Below are 23928 nucleotides of genomic sequence, written 5' to 3'. Positions count from 1 at the left end.
GTAAGAATAAAGCCTGATGTATAGTTGTGTCACTCATCGAGATGGTCAATTAAATGGAAATAATTCTGCGTTGATGCTGGTTTATGCAAATGTATGCACTCCTTTTGCTCATGAAATCAAATAATTTGATATGTTGTTAAAATTTGGTTTGGTGACTACGAATGACCTAAGACTGATGAAAAGTTTTATACATTCCCGGGGCTTCCTCCAGCTCCCTTCAGGCTAATCCAGTCGCTGTCCTCCTCCGCCACCTGGATCTTCTGCTACGAGTCCCAGTAATTCAGCCAGTCAGCGCAGTCTGGCCGCGTGCTGCTCCCACAGTCAGGAGCGTTCTGCATCTGCGCAATAGTGCTTCACAGGTGAAGTATGCTCCCATAGGCAGAGTGTGTGCATGCGCACTACACCAGACTGGCTCAAGTACCTGGACCCATAGCGAAAGATCCAGGTAGCGGAGGAGGACAGCGAGGGACTGATTAGCCTGAAGGGGGCTGGAGGAAGCCCTAGGTATGTATAAAACTTTAATTTCATCTGTCTCAGGTCTAAGTTACACAGTAGTACAATACTCTACATATGCACTCCTCACAGAGCTGCAGGGAATCCACTGAGAATGCTGTGCACATTGAACACAGAGGTGTTGTCTATCACCCATAAACCTGGTTCAGATTGTAATGTGTAATAGAGGAAGAATCGCCTCATTCTCCTGCAGAGTACCTGCACATCACTCTTACATGTACCCTAGGGCCTGATAGATGTTCTTTGTTGCTGTCTTCTACAAGTACTCTTATCAAGGACTAGTTTTAGTGTATGACTAAAAGTATTATAGGCAGAAGATCAGCCGACTAGCCAGGTAACTGGTATTGTTTACAAGGGAATAAATATGGCAGTTTCCATATCCCTCTCACTTCAGCTGTATTTTAAAATTCCTACGCATTGGCAGTTAAGAGATGCATTGCATGTTACATACTTTCAATCAACAAAATTGTAATATGCAAATTAGAGGAGTCTGAGTCGGTGGAATCCTAACCTGAGGAGTCGGAGTCGGTGGATTTATGTACCGACTCCACAGCCCTGGATAGCTGCAGCATGGAGATTTGTCTAAACTCTTTGGAGGGCAGATTTATCAAGATCGGAGAAGTTTTCAGGATCAGCCAATTAGGTTTTAGTTGTCAAGTGAAACAAGGCTTCTTACTGGCTTTTACTTTTGCATCCTCAGTTGCCTGTAATATCCGGCATACCTTATGCTTGAAAGTATTCCTCTATTCTACTGAATGTACAATATTCTTATGTATTTGTCACTTTATTTTTTTTCATCTGAAATTAAGCTTTTTTACATACACTACGCAAAATACAGGAATCATGATAGCACACTCAAAAACTACAGTAGCATGACAGTAATCAGATTTTACTGATGTGACTATCTGGGTAGCCAGGCCCTGTCTGAGAGTGGACATTATCAATGAGAAGCAAATAATTCTGGCTTGCTTGAAAATTTCATGTTAACTGTATGCAGCTTGGAGTTGGCCAGTCAAATTTTCTTCCTGTCAGGTTTGGTTAAGTATTTAGCTCCGTACAGTTTGAATGAAATTTGCATCTCATTCATGAACACTGTGAGCTGGGGGTGCTTTGTGTGTATTGTTGAACTTTTAATACATGCTCTGACTTGTCATCCAGGCAAATTTCTGTTTTTTTTATTTATTTTTATTTATTTTTTCTTCGGTTTCTCTTGCAGTATAAGAAGATGTTTACTTCTGAAAGTGGGAAGCTGGGGACAGCTGAGAGATTCATAGCTGGGTCAATGGCAGGAGCAACAGCACAGACCTCTATATATCCCATGGAGGTACGCCAATTACCTTTCTTCATACTAGAATCTGTTCACTTACAAGGGTTTTGGTAGACGCTGGTTCTAATGTCAGTAGAAAAAATGGACAAAGCAATAAATAGTCAAAACTGAACATCCCAACAAATCTGACTTAAATGCAAGGCAAAAATGTACAGTGTGGAAGGCTTACTGAATTACTGAGGTCTGAGAACATAACCCCTTTTTTATTTATTTATTTTTTTAAGTTTTTGCTGGAGTGGGAGTCTGCAACACTCACCTGGGTCATGTCAGAACATAGTGGAGTTGGTGAAATATTTGTACATGAAAAGTAGCAGCAGTGCAGCACCTGCACTTTTTTCTGGCGGGGGCGGGGGGGGGGGGGGAAATAAATCCAAGCTGCCTTGTAATTAGAAGTAGGGAATTCTTGTTTATTGCAAATGCGTGTGACTGCAGCATCACAAACACAAGGGGTGGAGGTGCCAAGTAATGTTACATTACTCTAAGGTATAAAAGTAGAGGTAAACTTGCCTTTCTGGATGAATAACACCACTGAATTGTAAAATATTTTATTCAAGCACAATTGTTCAGGATGACAACGCATTTCATGGGTAATTTGCCCGTTTCTTCAGGTCGGTTACAAAGATGTGCCTAAAAACAAGTGTATATTTACTTGGCTAAATATCCACGTTACATTTTAAAATCCTATATATAACAGGCATAATCATTCTAATAAAATCCTTCCAATAAGATCATACCCTCCCTTTTAGATTTGTATAAATCAAATTCTTTAACATATTACAATAAATGCCATATTCTACATGTTGTATATATTGGAGTTTAAAATCCTATTCATATAATGAATGTATACATGTATTAAGGGCACAGATCTCTGTGGACATAAATTATTATTTTTTGGTTCTGTAAAAACTGCTTTTGTGCAATTCCCATTGTGATAAAATGTGGTGACCATTATTCTTTTACCCATCATTTTTTATTTCTTGGTGCAATTAAGGTTTGGCAGGAAATGTGTGCAGTGCAAGTAGTGTCTAAAATCTAGCCCTTTTAGGGCCAGTCTAACCCTCTAAGTAACATAAAGTGCAAACTGTGAATTAAAAAAATATATTGGAGGACTTACTAACTATACCTCTAGTTGTAATCTTTTTCATAGTAAATCAAGGGCTGCGTGCTGAAAGGACAACTGTAGTAGAAGGTATATAAAGGCTGCCATATTTATTTCCTTTTAAACAATACCAGTTACCTGGCAGCCCTGCTGGTCTGTTTGTTTGCAGTAGTGTCTGCATAATGCCAGAAACAAGCATGCAGCTAATCTTATCAGCTCTGACAATAATGTCAAACGCTTGATCTGCTGCATGCTTGTCCAGGGTCTATGGTTAAAAGTAAGAGGCAGAGGATCCGCAGAACTGCCAGGCAACTGGTATTGCTTAAAAGGAAATAAATATGGCAGCTTCCATGTCCCTCTCACTACAGTTGTTCTTTAAATGGGGCCATGCGAGTGCAGGCACCATATTGAGCTATTGCCATTGCAGGTAAAACCATGTTGAGCTATTTTATAGGGTTTGCACTTTATATCACAGAGGGTTTGACTAGCCCTAAAAAGGCTAGGACGTAGACTGACAAAACCGGTTTTATATACGGTATATTTTCCCTCCTCTTTTCTTGTTTTGTACAATAGTATTTTAAGGAAAAGTCCTGTATGTGAAGAGGAAATGTACACTGTGGGATAAAAACCAGATTTTACCGGAATTATTTTTTTTTTAAGGTTATGAAGACTCGTTTAGCTGTGGGGAAGACTGGGCAATATAACGGCATGTTTGACTGTGCAAAGAAGATTCTGCAGAAGGAAGGCGTGCTGGCGTTTTATAAGGGGTATATACCCAACATCCTGGGTATTATTCCGTATGCAGGCATTGACCTTGCCATTTATGAGGTATTCATTAGACTTTTTGCCTTATTTTAGCAATACATTCTGTATATTTTTATGTCCACAATCAAGTAATAGGACGCGGTGCACCACAGATCAAAAAGGAACTCTAGGCTAAACACAGCACAGGCGAAATAAATACATACATACCTATCTGCACAAGTAAAGTTTGTAAGTACTTTTACAACACGTTAGAAATAGTGCTGTATGCCTCACAAAAAAGTGGTCTCATGTATACTTGCATGATGTCCCTGAGTAAAAGCAAAGCAAGTGTGAAGATACAAGTTATTGCTTATTTTACAAAGATAATCTAAAAAGCATTGGCCATAGTTGTTGGTTATCCTAGAAATATCATAAATCGGATAACAGTGATTCAAATTAGGGGTTTTCTATCATTCGTTTTATACATGTCGCCAATCATTATTAGTTAATTAGTCATCCAGCTCATTTAAATTAGAGGAAAGTAGTCTGCCTTTTCTATTATTCTGTCGCAATTACTGTATATACTTGACTAAGTCTAGAAATTTAAGTCTGATTCACTAAATAAAAGTATAGGGGTCGACTTATACACAAGTCACAAGGAACACGGAGTAATGTCTAACTATTAGTGACATTCCCATTTACAGCAATTTACTCTTGATAAAGGAAATGCCAAGACAACACAGGTCTGAAAGTCAAGGAAAGGGATGGGGAAATACTGGGCTGCTGGAGGGAGGGGGGGGGGGATGATCGGATAATTGCTGCACTTGGGGGCCTGGATGAGTTATCAGCTGCACTTGAGGGACAGGAGGGGCTAGTGGCTTCAATACTGTATGCAATGCAGTCATTAATCCCTCCTGTGCCCCAGGTGCAGCTGTTAATTCTTACTGGTCCCCAAGTGCAGCCATTAACTTTGCTGGGTAGACTTGTACTTGAGTAAGTAAAAAAATTCCAGCTTAAAGTGAACCTCCAGACTAAAAATCGACTCAGCAGCACTGAAAAGGCCTGGTGTTTAACCGTTTCACAGCATCAGAACTTTGTTTCACTTATACAAGCCTCATTTTTAGCTGCACAGAAGAAAACTGCCCGGGCAGTTTCCCCCTTATGCTGTGCAAAGCATGATGGGATTTCTGATGTTGTTCTCGTTCTGCTGTTTTGGTGCATTTTTTTTTTTTTTTTTACATTTTGAATTTGACATTTGAAGCCTAACGCGTGCAGCTGGGAGGGGTTATCAGGACACAGGACAGTTGGAACTGTGTCTCATGCTCCCTGTCACCTCCTTTCAACCAAAAAGATGGCTGCCCCATGACAAAGATGGCAGCCCCCATGAATCACAAACATTTGCCTGTTCTTTTAAAACAGGGTGGGTAAAAGATTATATTACCTATCTATTCTAATTAACATAACGTAACTTAATGACAATGTTTGTTTAGGCTGCAGTTCCCCTTTAAGAGGGTCAAATGTTGGAGTCGACTTATACTTGAGGTCGACTTGTATTCAAGGGTACAGTGGAGGAAATAATTATTTGACCCCTCACTGATTTTGTAAGTTTGTCCAATGACAAAGAAATAAAGTCTCAGAACAGTATCATTTCAATGGTAGGTTTATTTTAACAGTGGCAGATAGCACATCAAAAGGAAAATCGAAAAAATAACCTTAAATAAAAGATAGCAATTGATTTGCATTTCATTGAGTGAAATAAGTTTTTGAACCCTCTAACAATAAAAGACTTAATACTTAGTGGAAAAACCCTTGTTTGCAAGCACAGGGGTCAAACGTTTCTTTAATTGATGACCAAGTTTGCACACATTTTAGGAGGAATGTTGGTCCACTCCTCTTTGCAGATCATCTCTAAATCCCTAAGGTTTCGAGGCTGTCTCTGTGCAACTCTGAGCTTGAGCTCCCTCCATAGGTTTTTTATTGGATTAAGGTCTGGAGACTGACTAGGCCACTCCATGACCTTAATGTGCTTCTTCTTGAGCCACTCCTTTGTTGCCTTTGCTGTATGTTTTGGGTCATTGTCGTGCTGGAACACCCATCCACGACCCATTTTCAGTTTCCTGGCAGAGGGAAGGAGGTTGTCGTTCAGGATTTCACGATACATGGCTCCGTCCATTTTCCCGTTAATGCGATTAAGTTGTCCTGTGCCCTTAGCAGAAAAACACCCCCAAAGCAAAATGTTTCCACCCCCATGCTTGACGGTGGGGACGGTGTTTTGGGAGTCATAGGCAGCATTTTTCTTCCTCCAAACACAGCGAGTTGAGTTAATGCCAAAGAGCTCTATTTTGGTCTCATCAGACCACAGCACCTTCTCCCATTCACTCACAGAATCATTCAGGTGTTCATTGGCAAACTTCAGACGGGCCTGCACATGTGCCTTCTTGAGCAGGGGGACCTTGCGAGCCCTGCAGGATTTTAATCCATTGCGGTGTAATGTGTTTCCAATGGTTTTCTTGGTGACTGTGGTCCCTGCTAATTTGAGGTCATTCACTAACTCCTCCCGTGTAGTTCTAGGATGATTATTTACCTTTCTCAGAACCATTGACACCCCACGAGGTGAGATCTTGCGTGGAGCCCCAGAGCGAGGTCGATTGATGGTCATTTTGTGCTCCTTCCATTTTTGAACAATCGCACCAACAGTTGTCACCTTCTCTCCCAGCTTCTTGCTAATGGTTTTGTAGCCCATTCCATCCTTGTGCAGGTCTACAATTTTGTCTCTGACATCCTTGGACAGCTCTTTGGTCTTTCCCATGTTGGAGAGTTTGGAGTCTGCTTGATTGATTGATTCTGTGGACAGGTGTCTTTTATACAGGTGACTAGTTAAGACAGGTGTCCTTAATGAGGGTGACTAATTGAGTAGAAGTGTCTAACCACTCTGTGGGAGCCAGAACTCTTAATGGTTGGTAGGGGTTCAAAAACTTATTTCACTCAATGAAATGCAAATCAGTTGCTATCTTTTATTTAAGGTTATTTTTTCGATTTTCCTTTTGATGTGCTATCTGCCACTGTTAAAATAAACCTACCATTGAAATGATACTGTTCTGAGACTTTTCATTTCTTTGTCATTGGACAAACTTACAAAATCAGTGAGGGGTCAAATAATTATTTCCTCCACTGTATACTGTACCTTTTTGCTTTAAAGCGGATCCGAGATGAAAAACTAACTATAACAAGTAACGTGTCTATAGATCTTGTCTAAAGTTTAGATCGTTTACACAGCATATCTAGCTACAAACAGCTTCAAAAGTTTGATTATTTATTCCTGTGATAAAATAAGGGCAGCCATGTTCTGTTTGTCACAGGCTGAGGGCTGGAGATGCTATCAGCTTGCCTGTGTGTAAATTCAGTCACCTCTCCTCCTCCCCTCTGCCTCTGAAATCAATGGCTAGTAACCTCCTCCTCCTGCCCAGACTGAGCTCCTGTAAGCCCTTGGCCAAGGCACTGTAAAAAGCTGTGGGCGAGGCTTGTTTAGTTTATAGGGAATTAGAGTATTAAAACAAAGTATTTGGCTTGAGGAATGCCCTATAAACTACATGAAAGGAACACAATTATGCAAGAGTAAAAGTTTATCTTGGATCCACTTTAAGGCCTGGTGCACACCAAAACCCCCTAGCAGATCCGCAAAATGCTAGCAGATTTTGAAACGCTTTTTATTTTTCTGTAGCGTTTCAGCTAGCATTTTGCAGTTTTGTGAAGCGTTTTTGGTGTAGTAAATTTCAGATATTGTTATAGTAAAGCTGTTACTGAACAGCTTCTGTAACAAAAACGCCTGCAAACCCGCTCTGAACTGCCGTTTTTCAGAGTGGTTTGTGTTTTTCCTATACTTAACATTGAGGCAGAAACGCATCCACAATCCCAAAAAATGCCTCACCCCGGGAGTATGTGTTTCTGCAAAACGCTTCCTGCTCTGGTGTGAACCACCCCATTGAGATACATTGACCAAGCGTATCCGCAGCCGCAAGCGGCTGCAGAAACGCTGAAAAAGCCGCTCGGTGTGCACCAGCCCTAAGAAGGCAATCACACTAAGCATTGCTTTTTAGTAGGAGGGCTATTCAGTCTTTTAGTCTTCTATACTTTCCTAGTAGTTTTGGGTCACCCCGAGCTGCTTGGATATTCTGTCCCAGCTATAAATATATGGTCTGGTACAATCCTTTATGCAGTGAAGGCTCAAAAACACAGTCCTTTTTTGAGGCAGTCCACCTTGCCTATATACACCTGTGTTACTTTAGAGAAAGGACTTTATATTGGCGCAAAAAAGAGGAACTACAATGCAATCTTGCAGTACAAAAAAACTTTCCAAAACTATTAACACACATGAAGTGACAAAGTATTAAAAATAGTTTCTTCAGTTCCACATTATCAGTCTTCATACAATAAGCAGTATATCACAGACAGCAATAGGGAAGGCTGACAGGTGTTATGATCTGGCTTGGTTTGATGAATAGTTGCGACCTTATTAGGCGTGTGTTTTTATAGGCAATGACCTGTTCATTTCGGGCTTTTTTTATGATATATATGCCCTTCATCAGGCCGTAATACACAGTTCTGTATGGCTCAACCACATTTGAAACAAAAAAACAGAGCTAATGTCACAAAGGTAAAGGGGCATCTGAACCAACCAGATGCACGCCATGGCTATCCCAAGAGTGTGATTAAAGAGACGCTGTTAAGTCAGGAGCCCACACAGAACATGAACTATTGAAAGGAAAGACCGAGTTGCAAATATTAAGAAGTCTAAGAAGTTCGTGGAACTGTAACCAACCACCCTGGATCAGAGACGGATTAAAGTGAAATGGGGCTTTAGGCAAGTAACAACTTTGGGCGCACTGTTGATGGCCACATGTCTCCAATTTTGGTAATCTTTGGTGGGGACGAGCATCAACTAGGCCCTTATGGTCTCTCCAGACCTGAGGCAGCTGCCCAAGTTGCCTTGTGGATGATGCGGCTCCGCCCTGGATGTGTCTAAAAGCAAAATCAACCTCAGAATGAGCAGAAGAATAGTGAGAATGAGAAACAAAAAGTCAATGAAAACTTCTAAAGAGATGCAAGCTTATTTACAAAGGCAAGGTCCATCAGGCTCTATCTAGCAAGAGGATTTCCAAGGACAATTTCCATCAGGCTCTATCTAGCAAGCTAATTTCTAAGGGGCAAACTAAATCAGGTCTATCCAACGCCTTTTAAGTGAAAGAAAACCCGAGTGGACGCCACCGTGAAAAAGACAAACATTAAAAAAAAATATTGACTTATGCTAAAGTGCATATTGATAAGCCACAATGGTTCTGGTAGAATGACCTCTGGTCAGATGAGGTTAAAACGTCTACTTTGTCCACAGATGAACATTGCATTTTCAAAGAAAAAAAACGCTGGATGCTCCGTTATGTTTTGAGGCTGTTTTTATGCTTTTGACATGGGGTGACTAGTCTATGTAGGTAACAATAAAATCTCAAAACAGACATTCTGGAGCTAAATGTACTGTCCAGTGTCAGAAATCTGTGTGTGTTGCTGGCTATACTTCCTTATAACCCACACCCACACAGGGAAGAAAACACTGGACTGCCCTGACCTGGGAAGCGCGTAAAATGAGCTGTGTTCATTTGGGCACTAAATAGAAATCCTCAGCACTTGCAATATTCTCAGATCAAACTATTCCTGGACAACCTGCAGTGCTCAACAGATAGTGGTAGGCAGGTGACTGACACCAATACAACCAGACAGAGAATCATCAGCCCTGTAGAATTGCGCACAAGTTTATTCAGACAAATAACCGTTAAAAAGTTGATATACAACACTTACCGTATTTTTCGGACTATAAGACGCTCCGGACCATAAGACGCACCTAGGGTTAGAGGACAAAAACCAAGGAAAAAAATAATATACTAAGCCTGGTGCGTCCATGCTGCAGGGGCGTCTTATAGACTTTCCCCCCCACAATTATTATGTCTCCCTTGTGCCTTCCTTGTTTCCCTGTGGTCTCCTCTGTCCCTCTGCTGCTTTTATGTCCCCCTTGTGTCCATTGTCTCCCTGTGCCCTCTGGTGTCTTCTTGTATCCTTTCCCCCTTCCTCTAACCCCATGTCATCTGTCCCTCTTCCTCTGTCTCGATTGTCCTGTTTCCTCCATGTCCAGTGTCTGTTATCCCAGTGTCTGCTATCCCTGTCCTTTGTGTTCCAGTGTCTGCCTGTCCCCCTGTGTCTGTTGTCCTCCGTGTCCAGCCTGTCCTAGTGTCTGCATGTCCCCGTGTATTAAATACATTCACGTATCTGCAGCTATACTCAGGCTGTCCTGCCTTATATACATTTTTGTCTGTAATGTCCCCGGGTACTACCGTCTACCGCAAGTGGAAGTCGTCTACAGCAAGTGGAAGTCCGCACAACATACCATACATGCAGCTATCCTCAGGCTGTCCCCGCCTTCATCACCGCGCTGTCCCCGCCTTCATCACCGCGCTGTCCCCGCCTTCATCACCGCGCTGTCCCCGCCTTCATCACCGCGCTGTCCCCGCCTTCATCACCGCACTGTCCCCGCCTTCATCACCGCACTGTCCCCGCCTTCATCACCGCGCTGTCCCAAGCACTTGGATGTCCGTGATGTCCCCGGCCGCTATTACTGATGCGTTCCTAATCAGGAAGTGTCCCGCTCAGCGTTGCCGATAAATGGGGCAATCAGACGGGGACGCTGGCCCCAACTGCCAATCACGCCGCACACTCTCCACTGTGCACTCTACAGTGATTGGTCCCAATGACGGAGAGGCTGTCCCGCCCTCTAGCCATCTCATCCTATTAACAGAGTTGCTAGGAGCAGTGTGCGGCGTGATTGGCGGTTGGGGCCAGCGTCCCTCGTCTGATTGGCCCATTTATCGACAACGCTGAGCAGGACACTTCCCGATTAGGAACGCATCGGTAATACCGGCCGGGGACATCACGGACATCCAAGTGCTTGGGACATCGCGGTGATGAAAGCGGGGACAGCCTGAGGATAGCTGCATGTACGGTGTGTTGTGCAGACTTCCACTTGTGGTACTTGTGGTAGACGGTAGTACCCGGGGACATTACAGACAAAAATGTTTTTAAGACAGGACAGCCTGCAGCTACGTGAATGTATTTAATACATGGGGACAGGCAGGACAGGGGAAGGAGGCGCAGGTCCCAATATGTAGTATTCGGACTATAAGACGCACTGACTTCCCCCCCCCCCCCCCCCCCCCCCCACACACTTTTGGGGAAGAAAAAGTGCGTCTTATAGTCCGAAAAATACGGTACATTGTGGGTCCCTGCAACAAGGACCCGGATTTAAAATATTGTAACCAAAGTATACATTAAGAACACAGTAATGCAGTCAAAGAATGCCCAGTCTCTCTTCTCTACCAATTTTGGTGTTGTGCCATCGTCAGGGATCCATCAGGGTGATGGACCCTTGACGATGGCACAACGAGAATTTTTCTTTGTGGAAGGGTACCAACAAATTTCTTCAGGTTTGTATATGTAAATTATACTACCTCCATCGGAAAATGTTATTTTTGCAGTGTGCGTCCTGTAATTCCCACAACTTTCTTATACTATGCTATGGTAACATCCTGATTTTTGTGGCTCTGACTGGTTAGTGAGTTGCTGTCTAGTGAAAGTGATTCATTGTGCATTGAGGTGATTCAGGAACTTGACATAGAATATGTGTTTGTGTTAGCATATTTGCTGCTGAGTGCGGTAAAGGGGCCAGAACCACAGGACACTAGAAATACTCTTGCAGGTAAAATCATTTGTTTTTAAATGGTATATTTTATAAAGTTCCTGAAGCTCTGCTGTCTGGTACATAGGTTTGCAAACCTTTGTTAAAGGTTTATCAGTTAAATCCTCTTTTGCATTTTGGTGAAAATTTGGAAAGGTAAAACAGAATGCAGCAATATTTTTCACAATTTGCAGTACCAGATAATTTTTTTTTTTTTTTTTTGTTAACTTAAAAATCGATTTATTTACGTGGTGCTATAAAACGGTCATTGTACCATATAGTTAACTCTTTCTGATCCACTGACTGACTTTGTCCGACAGTGGAGCAGTCTCTCCAGCCCCTGATGTCAGACTGTCTGCCAAGAAGTATAATGACTGGCCCTGCCTGTACTGCCGTCAGATCTAATCTGACATGGCGCCAGGCCACCCTGATCACCCTGGCACCTCAGCTCCCACAGGACCCCCCCCCCCCCCCCCCCCCCCACACACACACACTGATAGATGGGTGTGAGGAGGTAGAGACTTCATCAGCCCCCTGCTGCTCAACCCTTGAGACATCACCCAAGCCCCCGCCCAACTCAGTGACACACAGCTTATCCTTCATAAATTTCAGTTGTTAATTCAGTTTTAGTATGTTTCCTATATCAGTGGCGAGACCTCATACCAGTGTCAAAACTATCCAGCTTAGAGAGCCCAGAAAATGCTGAAATTATATTGCTGCAAACTGTTATTACATTTGTTTTATATTACTAAGTTTCCCTTTGGATCGCTTGATGGCATAAAGAAATTATTGGTTCAACGGTTGCATTAACCAATAGTAATCATAGGTTAATAAATTTTCAATTGTCATCTTAAGGGATGGTAGTGCTTAGGAGAACTCGTGGAGGATCATGTGATCAGTTTGATCAGCTGCTAGATTTGTAAGGTTCTGATTTGTTGGTTTACCGCATGATCAGCAAATCAGAGCCTTATAAATCTATCAGCTGATAAAACGGGTTGCATGCTTCTCCATGAGTTCGCCTAAACATTGCCATTCCTTGTCCTCTTTGCCTTGTTACTAAATAAACCTTATCTTTTCTTTTTGGAGACTTAAAAGCCAAACAGCACTTTGCTTTATACATCCAGACTATAAAATATCTTCAAAGACAATCCAGTAACACAGGTTAGGGACACTTATAGTGGCTATCTGTGTTTTTGTTTCTCTCCTAGTACATATTTTGCCAGGTTTCCTCTCTTAGCATTTATCATGTTACAGTGTGATAATTCTTACAATTTTCCTGATTTGTCTCCTGCTAGACCCTAAAGAATGCTTGGCTACAGAAGTATGCTAAAGATTCTGCCAACCCAGGGGTTCTCGTGTTGTTGGGCTGTGGCACGGTGTCCAGCACTTGTGGCCAGCTGGCTAGCTATCCATTAGCACTCATCAGGACAAGAATGCAAGCTCAAGGTAAGCATTTTCATTTACCCACAATGGTATGTATTGCAAAAACTAGATTAGTTGTAAAGCAAGCTTGTCATTAGTGTCTGTATGTAGGAAGCAGGAAATTTGGGCGCATGACTCAAGTGGACAAAAAGGGCACCGCCATTCACTCCTATAATAAATATCGTTTGATGGGCGCCGAACAGGAAAAAAAGGCGCCTGGAGATTAAAGTTTTCAAACGGCGCCCGGAGATTATTAATGTTTTCAAATTGCACTTGTGATGATTTAAGTTTACAAAATGTGCCCGTGACTAATAACATTTACAAAAATTCTAAACATATTTTTGTATTGCATTTAACTAAAACGTTATTTAAAATTGTATCCCTAACGGTTTGTAAAACATAGTGGGCGACGCAGGGACATTTAGGTTTTATTGTATAGGATAATAAAGCGATCAGTAAGTTAATTGTAATATATTTTTGTCACTATTTGTAAAACATTATTATGCACACAATAAAGTGATCACTAAGATGGGGTTTAGGGTTAGGCACCACCAGGTGGGATTTAGGGTTGGGCACCACCAGGGGAGATTTAGGGTTGGGCACCACCAGGGGAGATTTAGGGTTGGGCACCACTAGGGAGATTTAGGGTTGGGCACCACTAGGGAGATTTAGGGTTGGGCACCACCAGGGGAGATTTAGGGTTGGGCACCACCAGGGGAGATTTAGGCTTGGGCACCACCAGGGGGGTCTTGGGGTTGGGCACCACCAGGTGGGACTTGGGCACCACGGGGGGGGGGGGGGGGTCTAAGGGTTGGGGATAGGTACAAGGTGGGTTCTGTGTGAGAGAGTAGGTGTTTAGTTGTAGTAAAATGTTAGTAATATTTTACTAATGTTTTACAACAGTTATTACGAACGTACTTTTTTTTTTTTTTTTTTTTTTCATCGTTCTAAACAATATTTTCAGATTTTATTACATGAAGAAACGATAAATGTAGGTTATTCACAATATTATACAATTATACGTATGTTATCGTTTTTTAACAAACGTAATTATAAGTTTCACTTTTAAAACACGGAAGATTATCGTTTTGACAATTTGTGATTTCATACACATTATTAGCCACTTAAGCTTATCTGGACGAATATGTTCGTCCAGATAGACTGTGCAGTTGCTGCCTCCTGAGGCTTGCGATTCCGCCGCCTTCTGTTAGCCCCCCGATCAATGATTGGGAATATAATTCCCATTCATCAATCTAAGTCCCCCGCAGAAAAACTGATGGCCTCTTATGAGGCTGCAGTCTTTCTGAGTGAAAAAAAAAGTTTCCCGTCCTCATTCTAGTTCGTGAAAGCGAAATCGTTCGCTTCCAGGACTTTGTGGCCATCTTGTGGCCAAATAGTAAAACTACACCCACATACATTTTTTAATAAATAAATACATTATATTACATTTAAAATTAGCTGTTTACCTCCCACACCAAAAATTACCCAAATAAAATTTTTAATTAACCTCCTTGGCGGTAATGACGAGCCCAGCTCGTCCATTACCGCCTGAGGGCGCCGCTCAGGCCCCGCTGGGCCAATTTTGTCCAAAAAATTTTTTATTTAAGGCCCAGTGCACACCAAAACCGCTAGCAGATCGTCAAAACACTAGCGGATTTGGGAGCAGAGAGCAGATATTTGGCCGGGTGCACACCAAGCGGATTTTGTATGCGATCCACCAGCTGCATCAGCCAGTGAAAACGCTTGGCTATTGTATTTCAATGTGTGGTGCACACCGGAGTTTTGAGGTTTTTTAGCAAACCGCAAACGCGCAGCAGGAGGCGCGTTTGCGGCTTGGCAAAAACCTCAAACCGCCGGTGTGCACCATCCCATTGCAATACATTAGCCAAGCATTTTTCCAGGCGGATGCGGCCGGCGGATCGCTCCAAAAACCGCTCGGTGTGCACTGGGCCTAAAACACACTTTCCTTGCTGAGTGTTTACAGCGATCGCCGCTGATACGCTGCTACCCGCCGCGTTATAGGGCCCCCCAGACCCCGTGCGCAGCCTGGCCAACGATGTCTGACGTCCTCACGATCGTCGCCATGGCGACGGGGAAGCCCTAAAGGAAATCCCGTTCAGAATGGGATTTCCTTATGGGAAGCCGCGCCGGCGGCGATCGGAAGGGTGGGAGGGACGCCGCAGGGAGGGGGGAATCGTGTAGCTAGTGCTAGGCTAGCTACATGATTTAAAACTAAAACAAAAAACACAAAAATAGTGCTGCGCATCCACCCTGCCGCATTTTAATAGAACGCCAGGGTGGTTAAAAAAATAAATACAAAAAATTACAAAAAAAAAGGAAGGAGTCTGCTGGCATTAAAGATGAAGCGGTAAACAAGTCAGCAAGAAAGTATTCTGGTGCCAGCATAAATCACAGATTTTTGTCTGATTTGTCATAGACGTCTGATTTGATCTGCATGCTTGTTCAGGGTCTATAGCTTAACGGATTAAGGCGAGTACACAAGCCGTACTGTAGCAAATGACAGGTCTGTCAGACCCTCCCGCTGGGCGGACGTTCTGCCGACAGTAGCACGTGTGTACACGCTGTCAGCAGACTGATAAGACTAAGCATATCTGTCAAAAACAGTCTTATCAGTCTGCCAACAGCGTGTACACACATGCTACTGTCGGCAGAACGTCCGCCCAGCAGGAGGGTCTGACGGACCCGTCGTTTGCTACAGTATGGCGTGTGTACGCGCTTTTAGAGGCAGAGGGGATCAGCAGGACAGCCAGGCAATGTGCATTGTTTAAAAGGAAACAAACATGTCAGCCTCCATAACACTATCACCTCTGGTTCCCTTTAAAGAGAACCTGAAGTTAATGGTACTGTATATGCAGGCTGCAATCTTCATTTTCTAATAAACCATGACAGTTGCCTAACTTTCCTAAAACAGAAGGTATTTGCAGTAATTCAGCTTTGATTGAACATCTGTGGTTAGGCAAAGCGTCCCAAGCTTTGCTTTTTAGTAGGAGGGCTTTCTAGTGGTTTAGGTCACCCCGAGCTGCTTGATTACTCTGTTCGACTTATGCTAGGTACACACCATACAATTTTGTGTTAGATAGATGGTTCGATAGATAATTTCCGACATGTCCGGTCTTATTTTTGATCGTTTTTTTCTGATCGATTTTCTCATAGAAATGAATGGAAATAGATAAGAAAAGATAGCAGAATCTGATCGGAAAATCGAATCGGAAATCGAACGCACAGAAAATCGACCTAAAAACGCATCGTGTGTACCCATCATGAGATCTGACACCACTGGCTGCTGTAATTATAACAAAAGCTCAGCATGACAGCCAGGCAACTAACATCATTATTTAGGAATAAGGATGGCAACCTCCTTGTTCCTCTTCATGTTCCCTTTAAGTGTACTGTAAAATGACCAAGCATTATATGCTCATAAAAATAAAGTAATAAACTGAAATTAAGTTAACCATTTATCCTTTCAGTATATAGAGCTAAACTGAACCCATTAACATTTTTTTCTTTTTTTTAGCAACAGTAAAATCTGTTTCTAAAACTACTGGACAAAATGGATAAGGCCCCGTTTACACGTAATCAGTTGCTCTCGGTTATAACTGAAAGGACAAAAGTAATGCCCACAGTTTCTTATGGCACACTTCACACTTAACGCGTTTTTTAACTGGATTCTTTTTCGCAATGCACTGCTATGGAGAAGAAAAAAAACACGTACAAACTGACTAAGTGTAAACCTAACCTTTCATGCCAAATTAGTCAAGACCATATACTCTGTACAGAACTGCAGAAGCGCTATATACAATAAATACTAAATAATAATAGTGGTCTGCTTGTCATCGCTTCTCATGAACTCTTTTTTTAATGGGGTTTTCTTTAATATTTTGCAGCATCTATAGAGGGCGCTCCACAGCTCAGCATGGGAGCCCTTTTCCGCAAGATCATAGCTAAGGAAGGCTTTTCAGGCCTCTACAGAGGAATAACTCCAAACTTTCTGAAAGTACTCCCAGCCGTCAGTATCAGCTATGTGGTATATGAAAAGATGAAGGTGCAACTCGGGATCTAGGAGCGCGGGAGCCTCCAGCCTTCACACTCAGGAACTCCATTGTGTGCATGTGTGTCTGGTCTGTCTGTGCTGTTATGAAAGATGAGTAGTGTGCAGCAAGGATTGTGCTGCTACAGTCTTCAGTGAAATCCTGAAGGGCTAACAAGCTATTGCCAAAGAGCACCCTTTAGATGGGAGACTTGTAAAATCCATCCATCCTGTGATGTCCTGTCCCATGCCAGCCAGTTTTTAATCTGTTTTGTTATAAATCTGGGTAGATAACAATGGTGTGCACTAGACCATAGCAGTCAGTGACTGGATTTTTGATTGTTTGGTAACTGCACATCCTTTACAGTTTAACAGTCCTATTTGAAGCAATGCAAAGCTGTGGGCATGAACAGCTCCTTATGTTTAATTTTTATATTCTTGGGGTGTTTTTGTATTCGCATTTATAATTTCGGTAGTTTCTCTTCCCCTTTTATATCATGTACAGCACTTGTAAGCACTTGTCCTTAAAGGACAACTATCATGAAAAATGTAGGGGTTTGTGTATATGTATTATACCCAGAGTAAAATGCACTCTAAATTACCTTTTTCCTTTTGTCCCGGTCTTGCAATTTATTGAATTGACAGGTTTTAGACTAGTCCACCTGCTTATGGGGGAATCTCAGGTGTTTCTTTATTACAAAAACACTTAATGAATGGCAGTTGCTCAGCCCAACTGTGCAAACAAGTAGGACAGCCAGATGGCATCTTTGTGTAGAGGCTTTCCAGAGAGTACTTTAAAGGGAACCAGAGAGGAATGGAGCCTGAAAATAGAAAAAGATTTCATACATACATACTTCTTCCAGCCCCATAAACCTGGATCGCTCCCACGCCGCCATCCTCCGCTTCCTCTATCGCCGCTACCGGGTCCCGTCACTTCCGGCGGACGCGGCCAATTGTCCGCATCACAGGGGCTCCCTCCATACACTTACGCATTGCGGCTGCGCAGTAGGCAGCCACAAACGTAAGTGTATGGAGGGAGCCCCTGTGATGCGGACAATTGGCCGCGTCCGCCTGCCGACTGGTGGCCATGACTGGACCCGGTACCGGCGGATCCAAGCAGTGGAGGACGGCGGCGTGGGAGCGATCAGTGCGTATGGGGCTGGAGGAAGCCCCAGGTATGTGTAAAAGCGTTTCTGTCGTAGTACGTAAAGAATAAAGGTAATACTAAGAATCTCCTTTAAGGAGATAGACTAGTCCAATATTTTTTTTTTTTTTTTTTTTTTTTTTTTTTTAGGTATTCCAGCTTTTTACTACCTACTGTACTTGACAGCAACATAGGAAATAAAATAGTTTATAGTGCATTTTATGTTGGGAGAAATGTACATATGTATATAAAATGTTACTATTTTTCAACATAGTTGTCCTTTAAAGGAAGACCAAAGAGGGTGTGGCAGCCTAACTAGTGGTCTGTAGCTGTGTTGCTTTAATAAATGTGCAATTTTATAAATGTCACAACACCTCTTTCTTTTGGCCACATTTATACATTTGTACACTTGGGGGAACTGCACTACAGACTTAGATAAATTAGATCATGAAAAACAATAATGTGATGCCATTGACCATGCTTTATTTTCATAGCTTGCTAACATGCAGAAGAAACATCAGCTGGAATCTCTCTGGAGAATGTAGTAATCACACCTTTTTTTTCTTACAAAGTTCTTTTTTTATATAATTTCCAGGGATTTGCATTACATTGTTATGACAGAGGGTGTGCCTTCATGAGAGTATGAACTTTGCTGTTCTGAAAGATACATGTGTTATTTGTAGTAACCAGTCAGACTCCAGCTGTTAAATTTCTGTTTTGTTATACAGTAAATAAATGTATATGTGGCTGCTCAAAAGGAAACTGTTTTTCTTTATTTCCTTGTCTTGCACCTAAGTGTAGTATTACGTTTAGCAGCAGCTTGTTAAAGAGGAACTGCCAGGCATACTATCTCTCAGAAAAAAAACGCATATATATAAGTAGATAAATACTTGCTCTATTTACATTACATATGTATTGCACTGTCCACGCTTTGATTTTAGTGATTTTTCTACAGGGAAAAAAAGAGAAATCCTTCTTAGCATTCCCATTTTAAGTGTGGCTATTTTGAAGCTAATTCTGATGCAATTTCCTCCCTTAGTCTCCTCTGCCTGATTTGCCCACCCTTCACTATAGAACAGGGGTAAGGAACCTTTGTGGTTCAGGGAGCCATAAACTCCACGTATTTTAAAATGTAATTCTGTGAGAGCCATACAATGTTTCAAACTGGCACAGTGCGCATGCGCAGCAGAGGGCTCACGTCCCTGTTGCTATGGTGATGTGTGCACAGTTTATCCTCTGGGCAGTAGAAGTGTCACATGTCTTCAGCTTCTCTTGGGTTTCAGCAATATCAGCAATTTCCCAGAGAGCCAGACAGGAGAAATACCGACTAACAGCTTGTACAATTAGCTAGCTGACATGGGGATTGATTCACTTTGTAGGATGAGATCCCTGCACTTTGGCCCAATAGGCTGCCTGTCAAGTGACAAGCAGCCTTTTGGGCCAATCACAGTGCAAGGATTTCGTCCTACAAAGTCACTGGATCGGACAGGATCTAGGGTGGTACAATTGGAGCGGCTGTTCGTTTTGGGGGAGCTTGAGTAAATTAGTAGTGCATGCTACAGCAGTAGCATGCCTACTTTGAAAATGTTACTTGCGCTGCCACACTAAGAATCATTGTGTGTTCGAAACATGTTAGCAGACATGTTGTGCTATGTTTTACTATGTAAATAAACATTAATTGCTGGATCATCGAAATGTGGCGACTAAGTGCAGTGCTGATTGCAGTTCATGTCATTTGTCAGCATTAAAACTGAATCCAGCCTCTCATGGTTACAAATATGTTTTAAAGAGACACTGAAGCGAGACTAAATCTCGCTTCAGCTCTCATATATAGCAGGGGCATGTGTGCCCCTGCTAAAACGCCGCTATCCCGCGGCTGAACGAGGGTCCCTGACCCCACTACCCACCCCCCGCAAACCTTGGTCGTCTTCTTGGTCGCAGATTAGCCCTTCCTAGAGGCAGGGCTAACGGCTGCAGCCCTGCCTCACAGCGCGTCTATCAGACGCGCATCGCCGCCTCTCCCCCGCCCCTCTCAGTGAAGGAAGACTGAGAGGGGCGGGGGAGAGGCGGAGATACGCGCTGACAGACGCGCGTGGGGCAGGGCTGCGGCGGTTAGCCCTGCCCCAATGCGGAAGCGCTCCCCCGCATTACGGAGGGGATTTGGGGGGACAGGGACCCCCGTTAAGCCGTGGGATAGCGGCGTTTTAGCAGGGGCACACATGCCCCTGCTAGCTATGAGGTCTGAAGCGAGATCTATTCTCGCTTCAGACTCTCTTTAAGCCTTTGTGAAATCGGAGACCCACAACCCCACCTCCTACCTACTTCTTATGCCGGGCATACACGGTAGGATTATGTGCCGGTATCGAGCCAGCGGCTCGATGCCGGCGCGTCACTGCTCGTCTGCGCGGATCGATTGCCGCTCGTCCCTGCGGGTGCCGCTAATGAGCCGCTCGTTTATTGTCATTGTTCTCCCCGCCGGTATCAAGCGCAGTATCGATCCGGCGGGGTATCGGACAGGTTGAGTATTATCAATCGAGCCATCAGCGGCACGATTGATAATATAAAACTGTCCGTGTATGCCCAGCATAATTAAAGTATGTATAAATGCATGACCCAGAAATGCCCTTTCCTAAACTAATGGTGCATGTAACCAGCCCAGTTACAATTTAGGATGTCTCCTCATCACCAGAGTCTGCTTTATGTCATGTTGAGGGAACTGTTGATCTTATCAATTTAGCCAGGATGCCTGGGAAAGCCTCCTCAGTAACAGTTGAAGTGTCTAATTACATTTGTTTGCTAAATAATGTTTCTCCTCTGTATGTCAGTGTATATAAGCTGTGTTTTTCAGTTCTTGTTAGGAACCAGTCCGACGAAGGCTTTTTATAAGCCGAAAGCTCACTGTTTATCCATCTCTAAGTTAGCCAATAAATGGTATCATCCTGATTAAAAACTCCTTACTAAACTTTCACAGTACCATCTATGATCCCACAACACAATTAACATTTGAACGCATTTTTCCCTTGTGTACAACGTGCTTTGAAATATTGCTGAAGGCTGCATTTCTGCCATTGAAAACATTGTGGCCCTAGCTCAAACTTTTTTCCTGAGTCTACAGGTTGGAGATGTTTTCACACCTGATCAATAAAATATTTTTTCAGCCCCCAGCAAGTTAAAAGTACTCAAAATAAGTTGTCTTAAGTTTGTCTCTTCTTACTGAATATTTAGTACAATTTTACATTGCTTGGTGCTGAAAATGTATTATTTGGATAACGCTTTTCACATCCTCTGCTGTGTAAGGCTGCATTCACACTGGGGCATTGTAGACATATTTTCACGTTGGACAATCTAATCATTTTGCAATGCAATGATATTGTAATGGTAAGTTCACATCGGCACGCTAGCAAAGCAGTGCATCGGAATTTGTTGACATAACGCAAAGCTTGTTGTGTGGTACCTGATAACTTGTGCGTGTACAGTTGCATTGAATGATTCAAGTAGTAATTTTTATTCACTTCCAAGATGTGAACAAATAAAGCCAGGACATCTGACAGCTCAATCTGGATGTGACTACAGCTCTGTAATATAGCTCGTGCTAGGAAGGGAGCTTGCTTAAAGAAAAAAAAGAGGCAACGGTGACAGTCCGTTGTGCTGAGAAGACCTACACTGCAATGTAGACCTGGTCCCTTTTCCGAACATCCCCTCTGTCCACAGCGTATAGCAAGTGCTATATTACAGAGCTGTAAGGAACTGTAGTTACATCCTGACTGAGCTGTCACACGTCCGGGCTTTATTTGTTCACATATTGGAAGTGAATAAAAACAAATACCTGAATCGTCATCAGTGTTGGTCATGCGATTTTTGTACCAGCTGTAACGTCACACTGATGATGGCTGCTGTGGACACACAGAGATAAGGTTTAACTTATAAAGGTGAAAATAAGAAGAAAGACAGCAGGAAAGTAATAAGTACCATTGCAGCTATATGTACAATAAATTACGAGTTGAGTCCCTATGAGAGGCTCTCTATGCTGGACTTTTCATTTGGTTTGGCACTGTTATTGGTCTGAGGAAGCGGGCTCAGACCCGTGAGACGCGTTGCCTGTGCTATTACTAATAAAATATTTTGCTACCTAATTTCCTTATCGATTTTAAACTGTTTTTAAACGTTTTTACCATACACCAGGGCGCCTCTTTTGCCCAATTGGTGCTCCATATACCCCCACACGCCACCCGTCTGAGGGGTGGAAGCAGAGTACCCATGGTTTACCACGGTCGAGATCTGTGAGTAGTTATATACATTTTCTATTACCATATTGTTTTTACCTACTGCACAATCGGGCTCCCTTTTTGTCTCCTGTGCCTTTTCCTAGAGGGTGTCCTCACACCCACAGCCCACTAAATCACTGCAGAATGCTTGTCTACTCTGTCCCAAAGACAATAGAAATAATACCCGGGCATAGATGCAATTCACTTTTTCTCCAGGGAGACAATTTTTCATCTTTTAAAATAACTTTTCAGCGCTTTGCAGTTGAAAAAAGTACCATGAAGTAGGTAAAAAAAAAAAAAGTACCAGACTATCAAAATGTTGATAATTTTCTTGCTGGTATTTTCACAAGGTGTGAAATCATCACCTAGGAGAAAACGTTATTTTGCATATGATCCCTGGTCGCCCGGTATTCTCTGGGAATATTTAAGAAAACAGCTGAGACTGTGACATCATTGGGAGGACAGGGCTACATACCAATTTACAGCAACATATACAGTATACAGTTGAGGCCAAAATTATTAGCCCTCAGGAATTATGTAATAAACTTAACTTCTTCCCAATGTTTGCAGCAATGATGAAACTTGATTTAGGCCTCTTTTTCCACAGACTGTTGAGCTGTGTGCTTAGCAAGCAGTTACCAGGCAGCAGCAAGCAATTGTGAGAGTTTGAGAGGCATTTCACTGCCTATCAACAGTTCGTGGAAAAGCGGCCTTAACCTCCCTGGCATTCTGGGTAATGCGTACATAAGTACACATTACCGTTTTTGTCAAATAATTTTTTTTGCTCTTGCTGTAGCTAGCGTTTTGCTAGCTACAGCAGTGCGCCATGTCCTAAGCGTCCGCATCCACCCACCCAATTCCCGCCGGCCATACTTGCGCGTCCGAGATCCCGCGAGAAGCGTGATTTCCTACCGTTGCTTCTCCTGTCGCCATGATGATGATCGGACATGACGGCATCGATGTCATGGGGAGTTCCGATCCTTCCCATTGCGCAGCCTGGCGGTGTTTCGCCAGGCTGCGCTAGGCGTTTCGGGGGGGGGGGCCTCTTTGGCAGCGGATTGGTGGGTAGCAGCGGCGGTAGGACAGAACATGTAGCTAGCAAAGTGCTAGCTACATGTTCTGAAAAAAAAAAGTAAAAAGACCCTCCAGGGGCTGAGCAATCCTCCTTGGCGTACATGGACGAGCTGAGCTCGTCCATTCCGCCAAGGATGGTAATCAAACATTCACCAGTGCTATTTAGTAGCTTTTGGCAGGCATGGGCGTTCGAATCCAGACAGACTTGAATTTGGAATTCAAATGGAGTCTAATGACTTCAGGTGTGACCTGAGACACAGACTGGGGGCTGGAATGATTTATCTGTAATCTGTCCACACAGGAGCAGCTTGCTAGCAAATAAAGATTAAAGCATGCCAGCAAACTAGCCAAGTAGCAAATGTTATCACCTGAGTTGAGCAAAAAACATCTATAGCTCACCATACAAACATTGGTTTTGATCACCCAAATGGGCTCCACCAGCCAGCCATCATGCCCCCTCTGTGCCTTCCCTGCTGGAGCTGCCACTGCACACATGTAATGCACAATGCATATTT

At 43.0% G+C, this 23928-nt stretch overlaps 1 protein-coding gene across 1 annotated transcript in view; it reads left to right on the top strand.

The window, feature by feature from the left end:
- SLC25A24 (solute carrier family 25 member 24) overlaps window positions 1–17895 on the top strand; it is a 70852-nt gene extending 52957 nt beyond the window's left edge. Inside the window, exons 7-10 of the mRNA XM_068242653.1 lie at window positions 1730–1837; window positions 3600–3767; window positions 12756–12906; window positions 16788–17895. Of these exons, the coding sequence (XP_068098754.1) occupies window positions 1730–1837; window positions 3600–3767; window positions 12756–12906; window positions 16788–16963 (603 nt within the window). The 3' untranslated portion in view covers window positions 16964–17895. The remainder of the gene's footprint in view (window positions 1–1729; window positions 1838–3599; window positions 3768–12755; window positions 12907–16787) is intronic.
- Window positions 17896–23928: the final 6033 nt, after the last annotated feature.

This window comes from Hyperolius riggenbachi, chromosome 6 (assembly GCF_040937935.1).
Source record: "Hyperolius riggenbachi isolate aHypRig1 chromosome 6, aHypRig1.pri, whole genome shotgun sequence".
In the NCBI taxonomy this organism is placed as follows: domain Eukaryota; kingdom Metazoa; phylum Chordata; class Amphibia; order Anura; family Hyperoliidae; genus Hyperolius; species Hyperolius riggenbachi.
Note: the sequence above shows the minus strand (reverse complement) of the source record. Positions and strands in the feature narration are given on the sequence as shown.